Source organism: Chrysochloris asiatica, unplaced genomic scaffold (assembly GCF_000296735.1).
Source record: "Chrysochloris asiatica unplaced genomic scaffold, ChrAsi1.0 scaffold00048, whole genome shotgun sequence".
NCBI lineage: Eukaryota > Metazoa > Chordata > Mammalia > Afrosoricida > Chrysochloridae > Chrysochloris > Chrysochloris asiatica.
Window position 1 is genome coordinate 11,993,615 of NW_006408566.1, and position 24,070 is coordinate 12,017,684.

At 39.0% G+C, this 24,070-nt stretch overlaps 2 protein-coding genes across 2 annotated transcripts in view; one reads left to right on the forward strand and one right to left on the reverse strand.

The window, feature by feature from the left end:
• The window catches only part of EFCAB7 (EF-hand calcium binding domain 7), a 78,952-nt gene extending 75,997 nt beyond the window's left edge, over positions 1 to 2,955 (reverse strand). The window contains exon 1 of the mRNA XM_006862465.1: positions 2,847 to 2,955. The gene's annotated coding sequence lies outside the window, so the exon portion shown is untranslated. The remainder of the gene's footprint in view (positions 1 to 2,846) is intronic.
• A 391-nt stretch (positions 2,956 to 3,346) lies between these two features.
• ITGB3BP (integrin beta 3 binding protein (beta3-endonexin)) overlaps positions 3,347 to 24,070 on the forward strand; it is an 83,968-nt gene continuing 63,244 nt past the window's right edge. The window contains exons 1-2 of the mRNA XM_006862503.1: positions 3,347 to 3,351; positions 19,989 to 20,031. Coding sequence (XP_006862565.1) covers positions 3,347 to 3,351; positions 19,989 to 20,031 — 48 coding nt within the window. The remainder of the gene's footprint in view (positions 3,352 to 19,988; positions 20,032 to 24,070) is intronic.

Below are 24,070 nucleotides of genomic sequence, written 5' to 3' on the forward strand. Positions count from 1 at the left end.
ATATATATATATATATATATACATATATATATATACACACTCGAACATAAGGTCAGTTTGACCCACAAGCTCAGTGGTTCAAACTCACCAGCCACACTTCAGGAGCCCTATACTGGGTTACTTGATGGCACTTAACAATATCTATATAATGTATATGATAATAGCCATAAGTATAAATATGTAACATAATACCAAAGAAGAATCATTGCTGTTAAGTGCCATCCAACTCCAACTCATAGCGATCCTATGTAAACCAGAACAAAACACTGTCATGTTCTGTGCCAGCCTCAAAACTGTTGTTAAATTTAAGCTCATTACTGCTGCCATTGTGCCAAGCCATCTCTTTTGGGGTCTTCCTCTTTTTCGCTGACCTTCCTTTTTACCAAGTATAACGTCCTTCTCTAGAGACTAGTCCCTCCTGATAACATGACTGAAAAATGAGAGATGAAGTCTCGCCATCCTGTCTTCTAAGGAGCATTCTGGCTGCACTTCTTCCAACACAGATTTGTTTGTTCTTTTTGAAGTCCATAGTTATTTTAATATTTTCTCAAACACCATAATTCAACACCATAATAAGAATCACAAGACAAAAGAAAATCACACATCTCTTCTCTAAAAGGAGACCTGGTGTGGTGCTGTAGGATAAGCATAGACCACAAGGTTGGTTTGATCAATCAGCCATCTATGAGTCGGAACTTGATGGCAATAAAGAATTCTCTGAAAATAGATCAGTTGAGAGCCCTCATAGGATTGTTATTAAGATTAAGTAAATTAATCTTATAGAACCAAAAATCCCATTGCTGTGAAATAGATTCCAATTCAGCCCTATAGGACAGAGTAGTACTGTCCCATAGGGCTTCGAAGGCTGTAAATCTTTATGGAAGCAGTCTGGTATAGTTTTCTCCCATGCGTGGCTGTGGGTTCCATCTGCATGATACTGTTGTACAGAGTGGTTGTCAACTGCTAATCATATATCAACCAGTCACTGTTCGAAAACCCTATACAGGGTCGCTATGAGCCGGAATCAACTCAATGACACTTCACAACAACAACAACATATTGCTAGGCAATGAGCACCAAGCAGATCAATTCATTAGCATTTCAATAATGCAGCCCTATGTTTGAAATGTCTAAAATTGTTAAAGTTCTACTTATAGCATTATCATAATAGAGTTTTCCTATGTTCCATGATTAATATGGCAACCTGGTGTGGCATTGAGATAGAGCACTAGACCTCAAGGTGCTTTTCTTTTGTCCTATGATTCTTATTACAAGGTAGGCGGTTCAAACTCACCAGCTGTTCCTTGTAAACCCTATATAGGATCGCTGTGAGTTGGAACTGACTCGATGGCAGTTAACAACATCAATAATTAATCTGTTGGATTTACATAATAGCTCTGCCTATCAGAGCTTACAGAAATGTCACACATATTGTAATATCCCTACTACACTAGTAAAATAAGGAGTTCTGGTAGCATAGTGGTTACAAATTGGGCTGTGAACCACAAGGTCAGCAGTTCGAAACGACCAGCTGTTCCACAGGAGAAAGATGAGGCTTTCTCCTCCCGTAAAGATTTACAGCCTCGGAAACCCTATTCAGGGTCACTATGGGTCGGAACCGACTCGATGGCACACAGCCACCACCACCACAGTGGTAAAATATTTTCTGTTTCTTTTGCAGATGAGGAAATTGGGAGACAGAGGTGCCACCCAGCTAGTAGTAAGTAGTAAAAGCCATAAATTCCAATAACATTTTCTTATTAAACCAGACAAAAGCTCTTGGACAATGTCAACTATGGGGCACTAACTTGTGCTGGTGGTCCAACAGTTTCCAACATTACTCTATCCAGCTGTGACTTTTAAAAAACACACTCCAATCTAATAAATGGAATATTTCAAGTTCAACAATAAGACGACACAGTAGGGTCTCCTTCAGGACTCATTGGATTCTTACTCCGGAGGCCTAAATCACTTGCACCTTCTGAATTATATAGGTCTTTTACACTTGGGAAAGAAAGATAATCGCTTATCATGGATGAAGTACCCTATTTATAATACACAGACCGCCTGCCTGACACTTTCATATTACACCAGATTTAGAAGGACCCCATAGGGATGTGGTGTCACAGTCTGGTTACTGCAAATTGGTACCACTATAATTAAGCATCAGTGTGTTTTAAACACATATGCCTGCACACATCTCACAAATATGAAAAAAAAAAAAGTCCAGTAAAGAAGGGTAAAATGAATACTCACTTTATAACTAACAATTTAAAAATGGTAAGTATTTGGGGGGGGGGGGGTTGTTCTGGAATACTCTTTCAAAATAAGGTGACTTCTTGGCGTGGAAATCCTGCGACAGTTTTGTTCCAGAATTCTACTCTTTCCTTTTCTCTAATGAGAGACCACACTGAAGCTTAGATAAATATATAATTGCACCCCTCAGGCTTGGAAACCTCCTTCATTTAAAACTCCAGCCCGAGACCGAGACAGGGGCCTAGAGAGCACACTGCAGCAAACGGCTCCATAAATAACCAGCCACAAAACAGCAAGAAAAATAAACTGTTAGCAAGCGCCCGAGGCTTCTTAAGGAACAAGGGAAAACAAAAAGCCACCCACTCTACACAGTGAAATACGTTCACGGCTAGTCTCCGACAGTTATCTATTTTTGTCTTCTTCTGTGCATATAAAACTGCATTTTATATACACAATGATGGTACATACACACACCGATTTTTAGTATGAGAAATACAAGAAGCAGGTGAGAGAAGAGGAAGCCAAACAGTGAGTGGCAGAGGGCGGGCGGGTAGGGAACGAAAAGACGGAGCTAGAGAGCTGTTTGCTACCTAATTCCAGCTCTCAAAGAAGGAAGCGCAGCCAATTCTCTTCCACGGTGCCGCGATTCTCTCACCGCCTTGGGACAGATTTCGGCCTGGCTCTAATTACCATGGCAACCGCACCTCGCCACTACCGGATATAAGATGCAGAGCACAGCCACAAAAGGTCCGGCTAGAAACCTGGGGGATGGGGGTCAATCGAGAGCAAACAGAGACGTTCATCTATTGTGGTGAAAGAAGACTGTTATGGCTAAAATCGTAAAGGGGTTCTTGTGTTGAACACGGCGACGAGTGGATGCGATCTTGGGAGTAGATTCTTTCCACCGCCCTCTACGGATCCTTCATTGCCGGGAGGGTGTTTCCAGCGGACAGCTTTAGGTGTGATACAGCGTCCTGCGCACGCCGGCCCGCGCTTTTCATGCTTTAGGGTTACTCCCTGCGGTCTCACTGCCTTGAGTGTTGTTTTGTCCATTTTTTCCAGCGGCGGCAGTACTCCCTTGAATCACGAAATGCCGTAGGTATCTCCTTCCCAGGTATTGCTGTTTACTGGGACTTCTGTAAGCGAGAAGAGTTGATGTTACGTGATTCAATGACCTTTTATGTTTTCCTATTATTTTCCGGCTGTAAACTTGTCTTTTACCTGGATAGTTTTCCCTTGCTTGGTACCTTCTAACTACCTGTATTAGTCTTCCAGCAGTAATCTTCCGTTAGCCCTTGTCCACTTTAACTGTGATTCGCCAAGGCGTCGGAAAGAATTCATAGGTTGTCAGTTACATTTGGCGGTGTATTGATCCGTATTTACTTATTTTGAAACGTGAAAAGAATGTAGGATCTGGTTAACATACTGAGAATGGGAAAGAGTGGGTTGCAAATATGTCGTATAATTTCATAACCTCCTCTAGTGCCTAGATTGTTTTGTTAAGTGCCGTTGAGTTGGTTCTGACTCATGCGACACTGTATTGGGTTCCGAGGAGCAGCTGGTGAGTTTGAACTGCCAACCTTGTGGTTCACAGCTCAATGCTGAGCTTACAGCTCCACACCAGGAGGAACATATCAGAAATTACAAATCCACATTTACTGAATATTTAATTTTGAGCTAGGAACTATGCTTAGCAGTTCATTTGAGTTTTCTCAGTCAATCCTAAAAAGGCGCTTTTGGAGGTAGGCTGCTATTATCTTTGATTTACAGGCAAGAGAATTGGGATTTAGAAGGGATAAATAATTTGACCTTGGGCTCACAGTATTTAAGTGACAGAACCCCAGCATCAAATATAATTTCTTAAACCCGTAGAACCTGCCATTAATCAAGTCCCACTCATGGTGATGTCATATACAGCAGAACACAATGTTGCCTAGTCCTGTGTCATCCTTGAGATCTCAGACATGATTTAGCCCATCTTTGTGGCTGTCATGCCAAATCCATTTCACCTAGGGCCCACCTCACCCTCATTGGCCTTCTGTTTCACCAAACTTGATGTCCTTTAGCGACTGATTCCATCCTGATGATAATGTAAAGCAAGTGAGTCCAACATCAAACATTATTTGTTTGTAATCCATTATGATTTCAGTGACGAATTTTTAGAAGTAGGTTGCCATGCCTTTCTCATAGGAAGCTCCACCGAAACCTGTCTAGCACAGTGACCCTGTTGGTATTTGAAATGCTGCTGGCATAGCTTCCATCATCACAGCAATGTGCTAACTACAGTTTGACAAACTGGTGATAGTGGTTATTAAATATAAAATATTGACAAAGATACCAGTAAATGTTTGTTTTATTTGTTGTTGTTGTTAAGTACCATGGAGTCGGTTTCGACTCATAGTGACCCTGCACAGGGTTTCCGAGGCTATAAATCCTTATGGGAGCAGAACACCTTCTCTTTCTCCTGCAGAACTGCTAGAAGTTTCGAACTGCCGACCTTCAGGTTGTTTTATTTATGCCCCTAAAAATTATGGATTACTGAGTAGTTCCTTCCTCCAGAATTAAGCAAAGACAGTTGCCACTCTACAGTTGCATTAAAAAAATCATCTAGTTAGGTGTCACAAAGAGTTTGTGCCTAACTGCTAACTTAAAGGTTGGTGATTTTAACCTACCCATACCTATCACAGCCAAGAACATCCTGTGGAACAATGTACATGGGGTGCTAGGAGTTAGAATCTACTCAAGGTCGATACCTAGAACAATACATGAGGTGCTAAGAGTTGGAATCTACTCCAGGGGAACTAACAGTAACAACAGTAATCACCTATTCATACTAAACTGTAAAGATAATGTAACAAAATTCTTGCTAAATGGGAATGTAGTGGAAACAAACTGATGTGCATGTGTGTCAACAATGGTTATTCTTCCTGAACTGTGTTTGTTCTGGTCTGTTACAAGTAGTGGATGTTATTGATTGAATTTCCCCCTCCCCTAGATATGTTGTACAAGTAAATCTTAACTTCTGTTCCTATGGCTATGATCCTATTTGGGCATGGATTGTGTTTGTTATATTATTGAGACAGTATTAGTGGCTGTTGACCCTATCTCTTTTGAGATCTAGAAGAGCTTAAAGAAGCAGAGATGGGGGAAGATTGATGCCAAGCCACATGAAGAGCTCCAGTAAACCTAGAAACAAGCTGAAGAGACAGGGACCTTCTCCCAGAATAGACAGGGCCTTCCCTTCCAGTTGGTACCCTGAATTCAACATCCTAAGCTGAGTGAATTTCTGTTTGTTAAAGTTGTCTGGGAGGAGTCCTGATGTGGTGCTGCAGGATAACGTGCTGGACTGCAAGGTCAGTTTGAACCACAAGGTCAGCAGTTCAAACCCACCAGCTGCTTCTCCGAAACCCTATACAGGGTCACTATGGGTCGGAACCAACTTGACAGCACTTAACAACAATAGCCAAGCCATCTGGGAGCACTGTGGCCCTGTAGGATAAGCACTGGACTTCGAACCACAAGGTCCTGTGATTTAAGACCACCAGCCGCTCAATGAGAGAAAAATGAGGTTTTCTGCTTCTGCAAAGATTTTCAGCCTTAAAAACCCTGTAGAATTTTACTATGTATGGGAAATGATGTGCACTTGACAAGAACAACAAAGCCATCTACTTGTTATAGTAGTACTAGATATAACTAAAGACAGTGGAGAACCAGAAAATTATTAAAGTAGAACTTTTTCACAGCTAATTTATTAACATACTACTTTGTTGTTGGTGTTGTTAAGTACCGTCGAGTTGGTTCCAACACCTTATAGGATTTCCGAAGAGTGGCTGATGAGCTTGAACCACCCACTGTGCTGTTCAAACCGACTTTGCAGTCCAGCACATTAACTCACAGCACCACACCAGAACTCCTTGTTGTTAGGGGCCATCAAGTCAGTTCTGACTCAGCGACCCTATGTGTAATACAACGAAATACTGCCCGGTCCTGTACCATCCTCACAATTGTCATGTCTGAGCCCATTGTTACTGCTACTGTGTCAGTCCATCTAGTTGGGGGTCCACTTTACTAAGCATGATATCTTTCTCAGGGACTGGTTCCTCCTGACAACGTGTCCTAAGAATGAGAGACGAAGTCTTACTATCCTTGCTTCTAAGGAACATTCTGACTGCACTTCTTCTATGACAGATTTGTTTGTTCTTTTGGCAGTCCATGGTACTTTCAATATTCTCCAACACCATAATTCAAATGCATTAATTCTTCAGCAGTCTTCCTTATTCATCATCCAACTTTCAAGTATGTATGAGGGAATTGAAAAGGTCATGAATTGGGACAGACACACTTTAGTCCTCAAAGTTACATCTTTGCTCTTTGACACTTCAAAGAGCAAAGATTTAAAAATCCTTTGCAACGAATTTATCTAATGCAGTACATAGTTTGATTTCTTGATGGCTGCTGCCATGAGTGTAACAATTGTGAGGATGGTGCAGAACCGGGCAGTGTTTCATCTGTTGTGAATAGGGAGTCACTTGAGTCAGTCAGTTTGATGGCACCTGACAAAAACAGTTCTCTCTTCCAATAGGCGTAATTTGATTCCCATGAATTCCATCTAGTGAGGTCCACGTGTACAGTTGCTGTATACATTGTTGAAAAAAGGTGTTTGCAATGAATAAGTCATTGGTCTCACAAAATTCTATCATGCAATCTCTGGTATCATTTCTATCACCAAAGCCATATTTTCCAACTATTGATCCTTCCTCTTTGTTCCCAGCTTTCACATTCCATTTACCAGTAATTACCATTGTATCTTGATTATATATTTGACCAATTTCAAACTATAGAAATTGCTAGAATTCTTCAATTTCTTTATCATTGCTTTAGTGTTTAGTGCATAGATTTGAGTAATAGTAGTATTAATTAGTCTTCCTTTTAGGTGTATGTATATTATCCTATCAACAAACATTCTTCATTAATTGAGCTAAACTGTTCTTTTGTTTAAGGAGTTATGGTGGAACTGGTATTGGGCTGCTTATAATAAGTTCATGGGTTCAAACCCACCAGTCTTTCCATGGGAGAAAGTTGAGGCTGCCTGCTCTTATAGATTGAAATCTCAGCATATACAGGGTTGTTAGGAATAGAATTGGCTCAGTGACAGTGGGCTTTGGGGGTGGCTTAGTTTAAAGATGACTTCATGGAATAGCTTTGGTTCAAGGTTTAAAAGTGTTTCCAATATACCTAGGGATTCCTCTAGTCTTAGTACCCAGTGTATCTGATTTTCATAAGATTTTGAAGTTCTTGTCTTCATTTTTCTTCCTTTTGTTCAAGATCCATCTATTGGGTCTTTGGTTAAAGAAGATGAAATCGTTTTTATGGTGCTGAGATGTTGACTTTTATATGTGCTTGCAAGGCTAACTGTGTAATATCATTTATTATGAAGGATGTGGTCTATTTCATTTCCAATTTGTTTGAGGCTTGCTAGGAATAAAGCATCTGTGTGGTACTGGGGAATTATGGAAATATTTTAGCCTAAATGAAAGAGCAAATATCTAATGACAAGACAAATGAGTTGATGAACCTTAAAAACATAATAACTAAAAAATTGAATTTGTATAGGACTTCATATAGTATATTATTTTTATAAAACTTAAGAACAAACAAATACAATTATTTAGTCCTATGTATGTACATGATAAGATTATTACAGAAAAAAGCAGGGAGATGAGAAATATAACATTCAGATTTGGGGAAAGCAGATGACATCAAAAGGTTTAAGTTTGTGTGGTAAGCTTGCACATCATGCATGTATTCTTTTTTGTCATGACTTTACTCTGCTTCATGGGAGAACTTCTGACATCACTAGTGGCATCTCACATGCAACCCAGGGTGTTAGTCAAGGTTTGTGATATTGTAATATGCATGGTAAAAATTAGGCAAGAACCTTGAGAAGTTACTTTTTACTGCGATACAAATTTTACTGGAGGGACGAACTGCTCACAGCATTTTAAGTGGATACTTGCAATATTTGAGTTTACAGCAATAACAAAAGAGGTGGCTACAAAATTATTACAGTAGTACAGTATATACTGCAGGAGAAAGATGATGCTTTCTGCTCCTGCAAAAGATTTGCAGCCTTGGGGACCCTGTGCAGGGTTGATATGAGTTGTAACCAACTCCATGACACTTAACAATAACAATACTGTATACTACAGTTCAGTTACTTTTATGCAGTTATGACTTAATACTGCATCTTTACATTTGTTTACATTTCTCTCAACTGAGAATGGTTCCACACATAGTTTGTAAGTGTTTGGGTGTAAATTTTTACTTTTCATAATTGTATATGTTTTATACATAAGGACCTCTGGTAGCATAATGGTTACGATTCGGCTGCTAACCGCAAGGTCAGCAGTTGGAAACTACCAGCTGTTCCGCAGGAGAAAGATGAGGCGTTCTATTCCCATAAAGAGTTACAGCCTCAGAAACCCGGAATGGACTCCACGGTACTTCACAACAACATATGTTTTATGGTGGTTTCCGATTTGGACTGCTAACCTCAAGGTCAGCAGTTTGAAACTACCAGCTGTTGCATGGGAAAAAGATAAGACTTTCTGCTCCCATAAAGATTTACAGCCTTGGACCTGTTTAGGGTCACTATGAGTCGGAACCAACTCCACGGTACTTAACAACAATAACATATGTTTTATGGTAGTGATAGCGTAGTGGTTACAAATTGGGCTGTGAACCTCACGCTCAGCAGTTTGAAACTCCCAGCTGTTCCACGGGAGAAAGATGAGGCTTTCTGCTCCTGTAAAGATTCACAGCCTCGGAAACCCTGTGCAGGGTTGCTGTGATTTGGAACTGACTCCACGACACATAACCACCGCTATCATACATATATTTTATACATTCATGATATACCTAACTTTTTCTTAATTTTTTTCAGTATTTCTATGGTACGGGATTTCTCTGTGAGCTTTTGAAAATTGTCACAAATCTCCAAAATTGTTTCCAGTGTCAAACCCATGTTGTCCAACATCACCTGTACTAGAACGACTTAGAAAGGATGTGGGAAACAAGTTATATTTTAGCAATGAGCAGCTGGAGATTGAACTTTAAACTTTTCCATGCATAAGTTTAAAAAGTAAAATACTTTTAATGGGAGACATGCAAGAGCTTTACAATGAAAATTACAGAATATTCCTTAGAAAAACTAAGGAAGATCTAAATAAACGGGCTTATTATGGTTTATTAACATCAGTTCTCTCCAACTGATCATTAGATTCACTTGAATTCTTAGAATCCAAGCAAACTTTTTATATAATTGAAATTTTTATTTCAAAACTTGTATGAGGAGGGTCAGAAACTGAGTGAGCTAAAAGAATCTTGAAAGAGAAGAATGAATTTAGAGTTTGAATACTAACTAAATTTACTGTAAAGTAGTACTTGTGAGAACAACGTGGTTGAGGTATAAGCACAGACAAATAGGAAAATGGAACTGAATACAAAGTCCAGAATCTATCCACAAAGGTCTCAAAGTAATTCAATGGCGGGAAGAAAAGTTTTTCTTTTTTCTAAATAGTTCTGGAAAAGTATTGGGCTGCTAACTGAAAGGTCTGCAGTTCAAGTCCACTAGCCACTCCTTGCAAACCCTATACTGGGTTGCTATGAGTTAGAAATGACTCAATGGCACTTAACAACAACAATGTTACTGTTAGTTTCTGTCATTTTGTTTGACTGGTGATGACCTTATGTTAATAGAATGGAACATTGTCTTATCCTGTGTCATTTTCATGATTGGTAGTATATTTAAATTTATTGTAAATGTTATGTCAATGCATCTAATTGAAAGATTCCTTTGTTATTTTGTTGTTGTTGTTTAATGTTTTTATTATGCATTGAAGGAAAGTTTACAGGGCAGATCATCAGTTTTACATTCAACAAATCATATATTTTGTTTCATTACAATGATTATAATCATTTTAGCTCTTTTTTTTTTTTAAACACTCAGGCATATATAATAATTTACCCCACCAAAGGGCACCTTCTGCAAGTCTGCATCCTGGCCGCCAGCTCTCAGTCCCTCTCTTCCTATGAATCTAGAGTCCTCAGCTGCTCCTTCTCTCCATGTCCCCATCTCTGCCTCCATCTCTGATGTTGTTGCTTCTCTGGATAAGGTCCCCATTCCGCTTGTGCTCTTCTCCCTTGATGGCCCTGTGGGTCCTCTGTTTCTGGACTGTAAGACAAACTACTCCCCTGTTTTTGTTATAAAACTTCTGCCTTTACAATTGTGAGTCAGAATTAGTCGTGATAACAATTACTCGCTATTGAAGATTCCTCTGTTTTTACTGACTCTCTACTCTCGCAAGTGTGAGACCTTGTTTAGTGATTGGTCTTTCGTGATGAAATCGCCATTGTAAGCGAGCAATGTCTCAGTGCTGTAGCCTGGTTTCTTCTAAGACTTGTTTGTTTGCTCTTTGAGATCTATTATGGTTTTAGATGATGCTTTCTGCTCCTGCTTAGATGTACAGCCTCAATACAGGATCGTTATGAGTCAGAACTGAGCAAGTGTAAAAAGTCGAGTTTAAGCAGAAAATATTTGGGAATATTGTTACAGTGGAGAGTTGATAAGATTTGAGGGAAGATACAGAAAGCAATAATTGTAAAAGGGATCTAAAAAATACGTAAGTTGAATTTGTCTAGAATTTAAGCTTCTGATCATCAAAGACACCGAAAGAAAGTGAGTTTTTTGTTTTTTGTTTTAGAATAGTGAATTATGAGCTGGTTGTAAGCTACAAGGTCAGCAGTTCAAACCTACCAGTCATTCTAGGAGAAAGATGAGGTTTTTCTGTTCCTGCCAATATTTATAGCCTCAGAAACCCTGTTGCTGCTGTTGTTAAGAGCTGTCAAGTTGATTCTGACTCATAGCGACCCTATATAGGGTTTTCAGGGCACAGCTGCAGAGCTTGAGCCACCAGTCTTACAATTCACCCTGACTCTGCAGTCCAGTGCATTAACCCACAGCACCACAAGTGACTCGTTGTTAAGTGCCATGGAGTCAGTTCTGACCCACAGCGACCCTTAAATGGTGGTGGTGGTGATGGTTATATGCTGTGGACTTGGTTCCAACTCATAGGGACCCTGTATAGGTTTCCGAGGCTCAAATCTTTACAGGAGTAGAAAGCCTCATCTTTCTCCTGCAGAACTGCTGACCTTGAATTTAGCAGCGCAACTCTCAACCACTATGCTACCAGAACTACTTTAATAGGATAAGTTAAAAATCTTTTTTCTTTTTTTCTGAAATCATGTTTGTTGTTGTTAAGTGCTGTGCATAACAACCCTGTATAGCAGTAGTTAGCAACCTTGGAGTGCTAACAGTTCAAAACTACCAGCCACTCCTTGGAAACCTTATACAGGATTCTATGAGTCCAGAGCTCTGGTAGCGCAGTGGTTATGGATTGGGCTGCTAACCTCATGGTCAGCAGTTCGAAACTACCAGCTGTTCTGCGAGAGAAAGATGAGGCTTTCTGCTCCCGTAAAGATTTACAGCCTCTGGGACCCTATCCAGGGTCGCTGTGAGTTGGAACCAACTCCACGGCACATAATAACAACAACAACAAAACCTATGGTTAGCACTCACCCCAGGACCCCTTACAATGTTGTAGATGTACTTAATGCAACTAAATTGTGCAGTTAAAGATGGTTAGAAAGGAAAACTTTTAATGTTATGTGTATTCTACCACTACTATAAATAAATAAAATTAGTTAAAATCATTAATCTGACATCTGTGTTCCAGTAATGAACATTGTCAAGCTTTGGGGTTTTAAATATTTAACGGATTCTGTACTCTTTTAAGAGTTTTCATGTTGTGGGAGAGATGGTTCAATAAGCGTTTTTAGTGCCAGTTGCTAGATAAGGTGCTAACGTTATAAATATCTTAGTCTTGTTATTTTTGTTGTATGTCTCAAGTTGGGTCCAACTCAGAGTGATCCGGTTTCCAAGAACAGCTCATGGGTTTGAACTGCTGACTTTGTGGTTAGCATTGCCTTTCCTATAGTGTCACACCAGAGCCCTTAAGTCTAGAGAGGAAAACTAAAAATGATAAAGAAATACTTTCACCACAGTAAGTTTCATGAGAGGTTATGCCCAACGTGCTATGGAAGTAGAGTGAAAGAATAATTAGTGCAAACTGGACAGGGTCAGGAAAATCTCTAGGGAAGGGTAGACGTCACTGTTAGTTCTTTTCATTTTAATCTTTTAATGTGAACATTTATATATACAGACATGTATATGAAATATCACTCCTCTATCAGATTCAATTCTGATAGAGCTATTTGGGCCCTTTTGGTAGAACTGAAACGATCTTAGGGCATTTCTCATTCGTGGTGCTGAAGGATAATGCACTGGATTACAAGGTCAGTTTGAACCTCAAGGTCAGTGGTTCAAACTTACCACCCACTCCTCGTAAACCCTATACAGGGTCGTTATGAATCGGAACCAACTCGTGGCACTAAACAACAACATCAAAGAGCAATCTTACTTTCATCCTTTACCTTCTGGATTCATTATTCTGAAATATACCCGCTTGACTTCCACACAAATTCTTTATGTATTTGATAAGGAAGCTGCTGACATCATAAGTATATATTTCTTATATACATACTGGAGTCCTGGTGTGGCGCTGTGGGTTAATGCGCCAGACTGCAAAGACGTTTGAACTGCAAGGTTGGTGGTTCAGGCTCACCAGCTGCTTCTTGGAAACCCTATACAGGGTTGCTTTGGGTCGGAACCAACTCGACTGCACTTAACAACAACAACAATATACATACTAAAGCAGGACAATGAATAAGGAAAACTGAAGAACAATTGTTGCATATAAATTACAGTGTTGGTGATGGCTATGGAATGTTCCATGGATTGCCAGGAGAATGAGCAAGTCTCTCTTAGAAGTACAGCCAGAAACAATGATGGTGAGACTTCTTCCCATGTACTTTGGACATGTTATCAGTCCCTTGAGCACAGCATGCTTGGTAAAGTAGAGGATCAGTTAAAAAGGGAAAGACACTTAATAAGATGGGTTGACAGTGGTCTGCAACAGTATGGTCTCAAACATTGGAATAATTGTGAGGATATTGCAGGATTGGGCAGTGTTTTGGTCCGTTTGTGAGTTGAAACTGAGGTGACATCACATAACAACAACAAAAAGTTTTTGGCCAATTTTCCAAGAAAAGTAATGGGATTCATCATTTGTTAAGATACTGGCACAGTGACCATGCTTCTGCATGTAATGGAATCGTGTCCCATCCACCTGTGCTGCGGTTCACACCGACCTGTGGCAAAGTGCTTATCCTATAGGGTCCCATCAGGACTACATATAATAAGGAGCTCTGGTAGTGTAGTGGTTACAAATTGGGCTGCGAAACCTCGAGGTCAGGAGTTCGAAACTACCAGCTGTTCTGCGGGAGAAAGATGTGGCTTTCTGTTCCCATAAAGATTTACAGCCGCGGAAACCGTGTACATGGTCGCTATCAGTCAGAACAGACTCCACAGCACATAACCACCACCACCAATTAAGATATAATAGATAGGTGCTCATTTTGTCACAAATTAAAACAGTAGCCATATGAGCTGCGTATAACTTGAGAGAACTACCAGAAATATATCACTTTTAATTGCTAACACTGTTAGTAAATATTTATATTTTAGGAAAATATTTATCCCAGATATGTAATTAACTTTTGTCTCTTCTTTGTTTATACTCTGTTTCATTCATCCCTTTTTCCTTAGTCCTACTAACATATCCCAGTCTTCTTTACACTATTCAGTTATAAACCCCCTGCCATGGAGTCGATTCTGACTCAGTAGCAACACTATAGGGCAGAGTAGAACTGTTCCTTAGGGTTTCTGAGACTGTGAAGCTTTGTGGAAACAGATAGCCTCATCTTTCGCATTGAGTGCCTGGTGGTTTTGAACTGCTACTAACCTTGTGGTACCTAAGCCACAGTGCCACCAGGTATCCTTCCTTGCATGTTTTTGTTGTTAATTGCAGAGTAAAACCAACCTTATGGTCAAGTGCTTATACTACAGTGCCAGACTTGATCCTAAATTCTTTTAGTAGGTTTGCTCTTGTTTTTTTCATTATATATTTTTAAGATTTTATTGTTACTTGAGTGACGGTTTACAGAGCAGATCATGAGTTTTACATTTATCAAATCATTACTTTGCTTCATTACATAGTTGCAATCCCTTCCATGTACTAATAGTTAGCATTTACCTCCGTTCACGTTAATGATTGCATTCCTCCTTGTGTCTCCTACTACCTTCTTCTTTTCTCTGCTAATCTCCTTCTTGTTGTATATTGCCTGCCCTGTCACCCATGTTAACATGTTTCTACAGTAGCACATGAATCATTTTCCCGTCTCCTCCCCATTCCCCCATAACCATCATAGATTGTTTCTTTTATGAAGAAAACCATTCCTTAACTTTTTTACAACATTGTTCTCATACAGTATTTGTCCTTTTGTGATTGACTAATTGCATTCAGTATAATGTGTACCACATTCATCCTTGTGTGCTGTTTATTTTTTGGAGGTGTTGCTGGTTTCTCTTTTCTACATAATTTTCTGCACTGAGTTCATTTTGTTTATGGATTTTCTTTTCATTTTCATTTCTGTTATGTTAATATTTACTAAATCTTTCTGATTTTACTCATTTTTTATTTTTTACATGCAGGTATGTTCATTTTCTTTGAGGTTACCTTGAAATTTATTATTTTTTCCTATTTAAAACAATCTGTTTTATCTTAAAATCTACCTGACTTCCTTGCCATTTGAAAGTTCTATATCTACACTATTCCCTATTTTTGCTTTGTAGTTGTCTTCATTGTGCATTGATGTATCTGGTTCCCTATATTCTGTTTTGTAGGTTTATTTTAATTTAAATACTTGGTGTCCTGATGTGGCACTCAGGTTAATGCGCTGGACTGCAAAGTTGGTTTGAACTGCAAGGTCAGAGGTCCAAGCTCACCAGTCGCTCCTCAGAAACCCTATATAGGGTTGCTATGAGTTGGGACTGATTCGACGGCACTTAACAACATCATCTGGATCGAGTTCTGGATTATGTTGTCATGTATAGTAATCTCAGGTTGTTGTCTGCTATTATTGGTTCTCAGTTTCTAACCTTTCCTCTGAAGTTCAGGATTCCAGAATTTTCATTAGTGTCTGCTTCATTTGGTCTCTTGTATCACCATCCACTCCTCAGAAACCCTGTGTGGGGTCGCTATGAGTCAGAACTGCCTCATTGGCATGTAACAACAACAGTCTTTGTTGTAGAGGATCTGAGTAGTGTGTCTGCCTAGTCCACCATCTTGCCGGAAGTCCGATTTGCTCTTCTTTACCTCGTCATTATCCCCCTCTCTCTCATTTCAACAAAGATTTATATGTGAGGCCTGCGATCTGAATTGCTTTCCCTCAAACTGTGTGACACTGGAAAAGTCACACAAATTCTTTCTTACTGACTGAACTAATAAGTTTATTTTAGTCTTGTCTATCAAATCTTAAATTACCAGCTTTGGTGGTGGTTGTTAGGTGCCTTTGAGTCAGTTTCCACTCATAGCAACCTTATGCACAACATAAGGCCTGCACCATCTTCAAAACTGTTGTTACGTTTGAGCCCATTATTTCAGTCAGTTTGTCTGTCCATTTTGTTGAGAGTCTTCCTCTTTTATCCTGACCTTTATCAAGCATGATGCCCTTCTCCAGGGACTGGTTCTCTCCTGATAGCATATCTAAAGTGCAGCTCACAGCCGCTCCTAGGAAACCCTATACAAGGTCACTATAGGTCAGAACTGACTCGGCGGCACTTAACAACAAGAAGTCAGTTGTAGTCTTTAAAGTGACATCTTTGCTCTTTAGCGCTTTAAAGAGGTCTTCTGCAGCAAATTTGCCCAATGCAATATGTTATTTGATTTCCTGACTGCCGTTTCCCATGAGCATTGATTGTGGATTTAAGTAAAATGATGATAAAGCAGTAATATTTCTCTTTTGAAAAGTTAATATCAGGCTGGGGCTATGTCCTAAAAAACAGTATTGCATCTTAACAGAATTTAGAAACAAAGGATTAAAAATACTGTATGGTATGACTTTGAGTTTTGATTTTGATTTTGATTTTGATTTTGAAATTGTTGTGAAATTCCAGAACATCTCATACACTGAATTTGTTGTGGTTAAGTGTCGTCGTAGTATCAGTTCTGACTCAAGTGACCCTCTGTGTAGGGTTTCCCAGGTTGTAAATCTTACAGCAACAGAAAGCCTCATCTTTCTCCTGAAGAGTGGCTGGTGGGCTCTAACCAACCTTGTGCTTTAGGGTCCAGTGCTTATCCTACAGAACTATCTTGCTCTCCATGTGCTGAATGTTGTTGTGAAGTGCTGTTGAGTCACTTTTCAGTCATCCCGAACCTATACAAGGTTTCCAAGGAGCCAGGTTTCAACCATCCAACTTGGAATTAGTAGTCCACTGCTGATCCTGCAGTGACACTAGGACTCCCATATGCTGAATTGTTGTTGTTGTTGTGAAGTGCTGTCGAGTTGATTCCGATCTATAGCGACCCTGTATAGGGTTTCCAAAGAGCAGCTGGTGAGCTTGAACCGCTGACCTTGCAGTTCAAGTGGCTTTGCAGTCTGACGCATTAACCCATAGTGCCATACCAAGACTCATATGCTGAATAGGGTAAATATATATTCTAACACAAATATACTCTTTCAAATTATCTGCTACTTTTATTGGTTCATACCTCTACTTTTGCTTCATTGAGAATTCACATTAAATTGATTTCAAGTGCCTATCTAAGAGATTAAAGTAATGCTTTAAACAAATTTAATTAGTCTCAAAAATACTATTTTATGATAGGCTGATAGACTAAATTTTTATAATTTTCTTAGATTTTATATCCCTTTTCTTGCTTTTATTTGTAAGCCAAGTCAGGTATTTGTAGCCATTTCCTTTTTTTTCCTTTTATATATTGGGAACTTCGGTTTAGTTTTTTTTTCCTTGCCCAGCTGATTTAGTGTTAATTACTCCTCTTGGTGCCTGTTGAGGTAGAGCTTTGGTTCCCAGCAGCAGACTCTACCCACTTCCCTGCCTACCCTTGAGTGTTAGAGCACCCTTCACCCAGCAGGTTTCCATCCCTACTCTGCAAACCACTTTCTCTAGTGTGGACAGAGATCACAGGCAGCCTACCTGCTTAGAAGGGTGTGGCTAGCATGTTGCAGCTGTGTGTATCCAGACCATTTCATACAACTTGAATATTCCACCTGCATGGAATGAGCAAAGTGTGAATGAGAGCTGTGGACACAGAGCAGCCTTGGACACAAATGGCCCCTGCCTGCCACTTATCCAGCCTGTACCTGGGTTGTGGCAACCCTGTGCACAGTTCTCCACTATATCTTCCACCCATCTCTGGAGCAGTATGCCTTGGCACAGATTGGCTACAAAGAACTCCACTGCTCTCAGGCCTCACCTGATCTGCACCAGACCAAACACACAGTTTTGGTGATTGGTTTTCTGATTATCGGGATAGTACCTATCCTGGTGTAGCACTGTGGGATAATGCACTGAAATGCAAGGTTGATTTGAACTATAAGGCCAATGGTTCAAATTCACCAACTCTTCCTTGGAAACCCTGCACAGGGTCGCAATGAGTTGGAACTGAGTCAACGGAACTTAACACCACCATCAAACTTACTCCACAACTTCTTGACCTAGGCTTATACCTTTCTTATACAAATGTGATCAAAGGCAACATTTTCCAACCATTGAATGAAGATGAATGAGGCTGAAATCCACTTTGGGAAATGTCTAAGACAAGTGTCGTAAATGCATGGGCATACCATGACAGAGCTTGACTTTCAGAATTCCTTTATTTACACCCATTATATGTGTGTATGTATTATATAAACATTTCCTTGGGCACACTATTTATGGAAAATACGGTATACAGTTCTTTTCTATAATACAGTCTTTTTTGCCTTATAACACTAGACTGCAAAGTCGATTTGAACCACAACTTAAATAATTTCTGGTTCTCAGAGAACAAGAAAGTACTTTTAATGCTGCATTTGTCTGGGAAAACTAATTTTAATTCATATTGACCTTTCTTTCCTTTGAGCATTTAGTCTGAATTTGGTAAAATGTTGATGACTGCTCTTTAGAAGACAGCTGTACGAAATAAAGTATTATAAATATTCAGCTCCCTTTCTAAGCATTGTCACCAACATCTGGGCAGCCAGTTCAGCAGAGCAGATTTTGCAGAAAGAGAGCCTGGCATGTTCCTGAATCTGTTTAGTGAAGGTGACAAAAAATAGTTTCTTATGGATTGGGGACTTGTAAAGTCATAGAGCATCTGTTCCTCAGTTAAGTCTTAGCCTGGTAGCACTGAATCATGTTTAAAGCTAGGATAATGTGCAAAAGTGTTTTCACCTTGCTCATACCTTTAACACCTACTGCATTATTTCCACAAATAATCCACTTTTAATATCACCATTAAAGGTAATGTAAATTAGTGCGCTCTTATGTGTGATTTTTTTTTTATTGTTGTTGCTGTTGTTAAGTGCCGTCGAGTCGATTCTGACCCATAGCAACCTTGTATAGGGTTTTCAAGGAGCGACTGGTGATCTTGAACCACCAACCTTGTGGTTCAAACGACTTTGCAATCCAGCACATTAGCATACAGCGCCACACCAGGACTCACAACCATGATGCTACCAGTGTTTTTCGATTTTTTATTAGTGGTGTTTAAAACATAAATTGGTAAATTTTTGTTAAGATTGTTTATACTGTAACTTTAATCTTTGAATTGTATGGTAGCCCACGTATATAAAACCACATATCCAGGTATGCATTGCTTAACGTCCCCAATATGTACTGTGAATTAGGACATAATGTGATTTGGACGCTGTGTAAACACCACATTAAAACCTTATGGCTCCTCTCTTCTGGCAGTAGTGGTCACTGAGAGGGCCATGGGAGTGGAACCAAGAGGAAATGAGTGAGGATTGAGCTGAGCATGCCCAGCTCCACCCACTATTCCACCCGCATGGAGGCCCCTGCCGCCACCTGCCGGCTGGACAAAACCTGAGAGGTTGCGCCCAGAGCCGTGTTTCTGCCATACCTGCCTATATCCCATCTGTGGTCTAGTGCTGCAAGGGCCCAGCTTTGGGGATCTTCAAACCACTGTTGTAAAGTGCTGTTTCCGACTCATAGTCACCCTGTATAGGGTTTCCAAGGAGCAACTGGTAGGCTTGAACCATTAACCTTGTGGTTAGTTAGCTTATTCTACAGTTAGTTAGTACTTTTTCTACAGTACCACACTAGGGGAAAATGATCAAAGGAGATAGCTGTTTTCTCTTTAAAAAAAACCCACCAAAAACAAAACTTTTGAGGCCTTGGGCGTATATGTGGTTGAATGTTGTCTGAACAGATGTTAAGTGACATGTATCTGTATAGAAAACTGATCCACTTAAATAATTATGATTCCATTTTGAAATTTACTTTAAAAATAAACTTAGTTTCTTTGTTATGGATAATTGCTTTCTTCATATATTTTTCTACTTTAATAAGTTCTATAAAAATTAGTTGGGTAGAAGTAATGGAATTCTTGTGTATGTATCTTACTCTTAAATATTTGGTTATTTAGAGTTATTTCATATCTAAGATGTCCTTAAATGTTTTTTTGCAGTGTTAAAAGATCACTGAAATTAGAAGGTCTGTTAAAAGAAAATGTAAGTACTTACGAGTTTGAAATTTTATGGTAAGATTATGTGTTTTTAATTTTTATCTACTGATTTATCTTGCTAGATGTAAAACTTACATTTAAGAAAACAAAACAAAAACATTGTGGTATAATTGTGGTTGAGATACCATTTTTGCGTTGTATGAATTTTGGGGAGTCTGAATTGGATGTGTGAAAGTTTTTGTCCAGTTAGGTGTTCGTAAGAAGCAAATTAATTAGAAACTTTAATGAAATAATTTAGTAGATAGTTCACTCTTGGTAAAAAAAAATATATACATTGCCACTAAATGAGAAACAATTTAGAATAATGATAATGCTTTAATCTGCATGCTATAATTTACTAAATTGAAATAAAAACTAATAGCATATTTATATAGAAGTGTAATTACATTTCTCTGCTCTGCTGGAATGATTAAACAATAAGATACAAACACTGTAATAAATTTCACCATGTTTATCACACTAGAGATAAAACTGTACTGTGGCTATTGCTTTTTTGTAACGCTCGCCATCACATATGCTCAATGCCAGCTGTCATGGCATATGTTAATTTATTATCTTTTCAGATGAACTATGGATCTAGGTGCAAACTCTCATCCTGAAATATCCCAGGAATCTTAAATGAATATAAATTGTTGAGCAAGTGGATTAAAAACAAATAGCTAGTCAATAAATAAGCTTCTGTGAAATCCTATATGATTATGCCTTTTCAAGAAATGAATTTTAGATGAAATTTCTCTTAGGAAGACATACTGGTATTTAACAAAGCAGAAACTTACCAATTAAAACATTTCCTAGTTGCTTTTTAAGAAATTTTAAACAAAGATGGCAAAATACTGCAATGACACTAAAAAAATCATTAGCAGTATAATTAGCAATTTAGACTACCATTATCCAACTGTACAGAATGCAGCTGTGACAGTAATTCTGCATCTGTGTCTTTGGTCAGAATGATATTTTGGTAGGTGAGTAGTCCTGCTTGAAATGAAATTATGTTCTGTACTGCCCCAAAGCTGTTCTTTGGGAGCTGGAAACTTTATTTGAAAGAAAAAGAATGGTCATTTTAGAATTTATCCTTGTCCTGAAGTACAGTGGGACTTTCTATCCGTTTTTTCTTCAGATGATGCTGTATCAAAGCACCAGCGCCATAGCTAATATCCTGTAGTAGAAAATCTGTTATGTTTGGTCCAGTTTTGTAGCTTGAAACCAGTTGACTTATCTTTGCACCACATAGCCACCAACTGCAAAAATCAAGTTCTAGCATCCTAGCTTGGGCCATTTTTCAACACTTCCTGGTCCTCTCAGCTTTTGTCCTCTTGCCTTCTCATTTGCCTACAGCTCTATATGCAGACCACTTTTGTTATAGGGTAGTGCGAAATCTGGAGTTCTTTCCTTGACTACATTTATACTTTCATCCACCCTGGTAACAACAACTCTAAAGCAGTTTGACTCCCAAGAATCTGCCACATGACTATTGATCCACTGAAGCTGCTATGGTCCATACAAAAGAACATCAGATTTTTAAGACATAATTACAGCAATAACAACAACAAAACCTCTGCCATCAAGTCAGTTCTGACTCATAGTGACTCTATATAGACTTTCCAAGACTGTAAATCCTTAGGGGAGCAGACAGGCTCATCTTTCTCCTGTGGAACAGTTGATGGGTTTGATCTGCCAACCTGGTGGTTAGCTGTCTAATGCCTAACCCACACCAACACCAAGGTTCCCTGTAATTATGAGAGTGCTTAATTGCTACTGAGGAACTAGTTATAACTGGTCATTTTACCTTATGAATAGGATGCTGAAGGAAGAATACTCAGGTCTCCAAGGAAAGAAGATAGCCCTTATAAGTAAGTGTGTTGAACTAGAGCCTGTTCATCCTAAAGCATGATTTTTTTCTGTCTTGGAGATGCTTGGAACTCCCAGTCTTCCAAACACAGTTATGTTCGTAAGATTAATGCCCCATGAGATTAGGGCAAGGCAACAAAAATGAGTTACTTTTTTTCTAATGGGGGAAGTAGAGTTAAGGATTATTTCCTGTGCCCCGCTTATAAAAATACATATAGAATGTACACTGCCAGTACGAAATTGTTGGGGGTAGTAAGAAATTAAAGAGATTGCTAATTATCATTACCTACAAAATTGAGGCTCTACAAGTTGTTGCCCTTTGAGCACTGTTTCTGTATGGGTTTGCAAGAATTGAGATGATTCTTGGAACTGCTAATGATGGTAGCCCAAATGAGTTTATAGGGACAAATGGCAGTTTAGCCCCGTTCTTTCAGGCCACCTGAGAGAGGGGATAGAAGCAGAAGCTACCGGTGGGAAAAGAAGGAGCATACATTCTACTAAAACCAAATCAGTAGTTGTGCTTCCAGAAGGAATAGTGATGTGGGTTTGGGGGGCCGATTTTTCTATTTTTATATAGATTGTCAGTCCAGTGGTAGGACACTTCTGAATCTGATTACTCCCCATGGTCTATCCTTATTTTACCTCTCAGAGACAGAAGGCTTCTGGGATTTTGGATGGCAGGGCATTGTGGGAAATTTTATAATACACACCCTTCAGGCTTACTTCCTGACCTGGCTCAAATTTAGTACTTCTAATCATCTTCCTTCTCTCCTTTCTTTGTTGTTGTTGGTTCTATTGAGTCAGTTTCAACTCATAGCAACCCCATGTGACAGTTGAATGGTCCCATATGGTTCTCTAGGCTATAATCTTAGGGAAGCCAATTGCCAGGTCTTTGTCCTGCAGAGTTTCTGGGTGGGTTTGAACTGTCAACCTTATGGTTAGCAGCTAAGCACTTAACCGTTGTGCCATCAGGTTATTCCTTCCCTCTGCTCATTTTTTTCCCTCTCCCTCACTCCTTCACTTTGTTTTTTTTTTAAGTTTTTATTGTGAATTGAGTGATAGTTTACATGGGAGAGCATTGGTTTTAAACTCATCCTACCGTATTTCATTTCATTGCAATGATTACAATCTCCTCTATGCATCATTATTCAGCAGCATATGCTTTTATTCGCTTTGTTTTTCTTTGGATATATGCAAAAACACTCAGGAATATATAATTATTTAAACAACAAAGGAGCACATTCTGCATGCCTGCCTCCTGGCCACCAGCACACAACCTTCCTCCCTTTCTTTTTGCCCTCCTTTTGTACCAAGGAATTTTTTAAACATACACAAGAGAAGATAGAATAGTATAATGAATGCTTATGTATCCATCCATTACCCATCTCAACAGTTTTTTAACATTTTGCTACATCTACCTAGCCACATATATAGATACACACAAACATGATATATATGTGTTTCTGTTTGTCTGTGTTTTTCCCTGGATAGTTTTAAGTTCCAATTATCTTATCATGCATATACATATATATAAAAATAAGTACAACTATATCACTTATATTAGTATATACATCAACATTTATCTTAACATATAATGATTCCTTTTTTTGTATATAACCACAGTGCTACAATCGTACTATACAAAAAGAGTTGTTGTTGTTGTTGTTAAGTGCCATCGAGTCGGGTCCGACCCATAGCGACCCTGTACAGGGTTTCCGAGGGTGTAAATCTTTACGGGAGTAGAAAGCCTCATCTTTCTCCCGCGGAGCGGCTGGTAGTTTTGAACCGCTGACCTTAAGGTTCGCAGCCCAATTCGTAACCACTACGCTACCAGAGCTCCTTATACAAAAAGAGTAGTTACTCATTAATATTATCTTTCACCCAGTTAATATGTTCATGTTTCCACAGTTGTTTCAAAATGTGTTTATTGTTGGCTTAATTAAAATCAGGATCCAAACAAGATTTTTACATTGTATTGCTTTCTCTATCTCTTACATCTTTTTTTTTTCCAATTTATAGGTGCCCTCTGCATCTCATCTCACTTGTTTTTTTGTTGATTAATTTATTGATGAAAACTGAGTTCTTTTGTTTGACAAGCCTATTCCACATTCTACTGAATGTGTTCAAACTACCAATTTGTAGTTGTTAAGCACAAACCATTTGCACCACATAGAGAC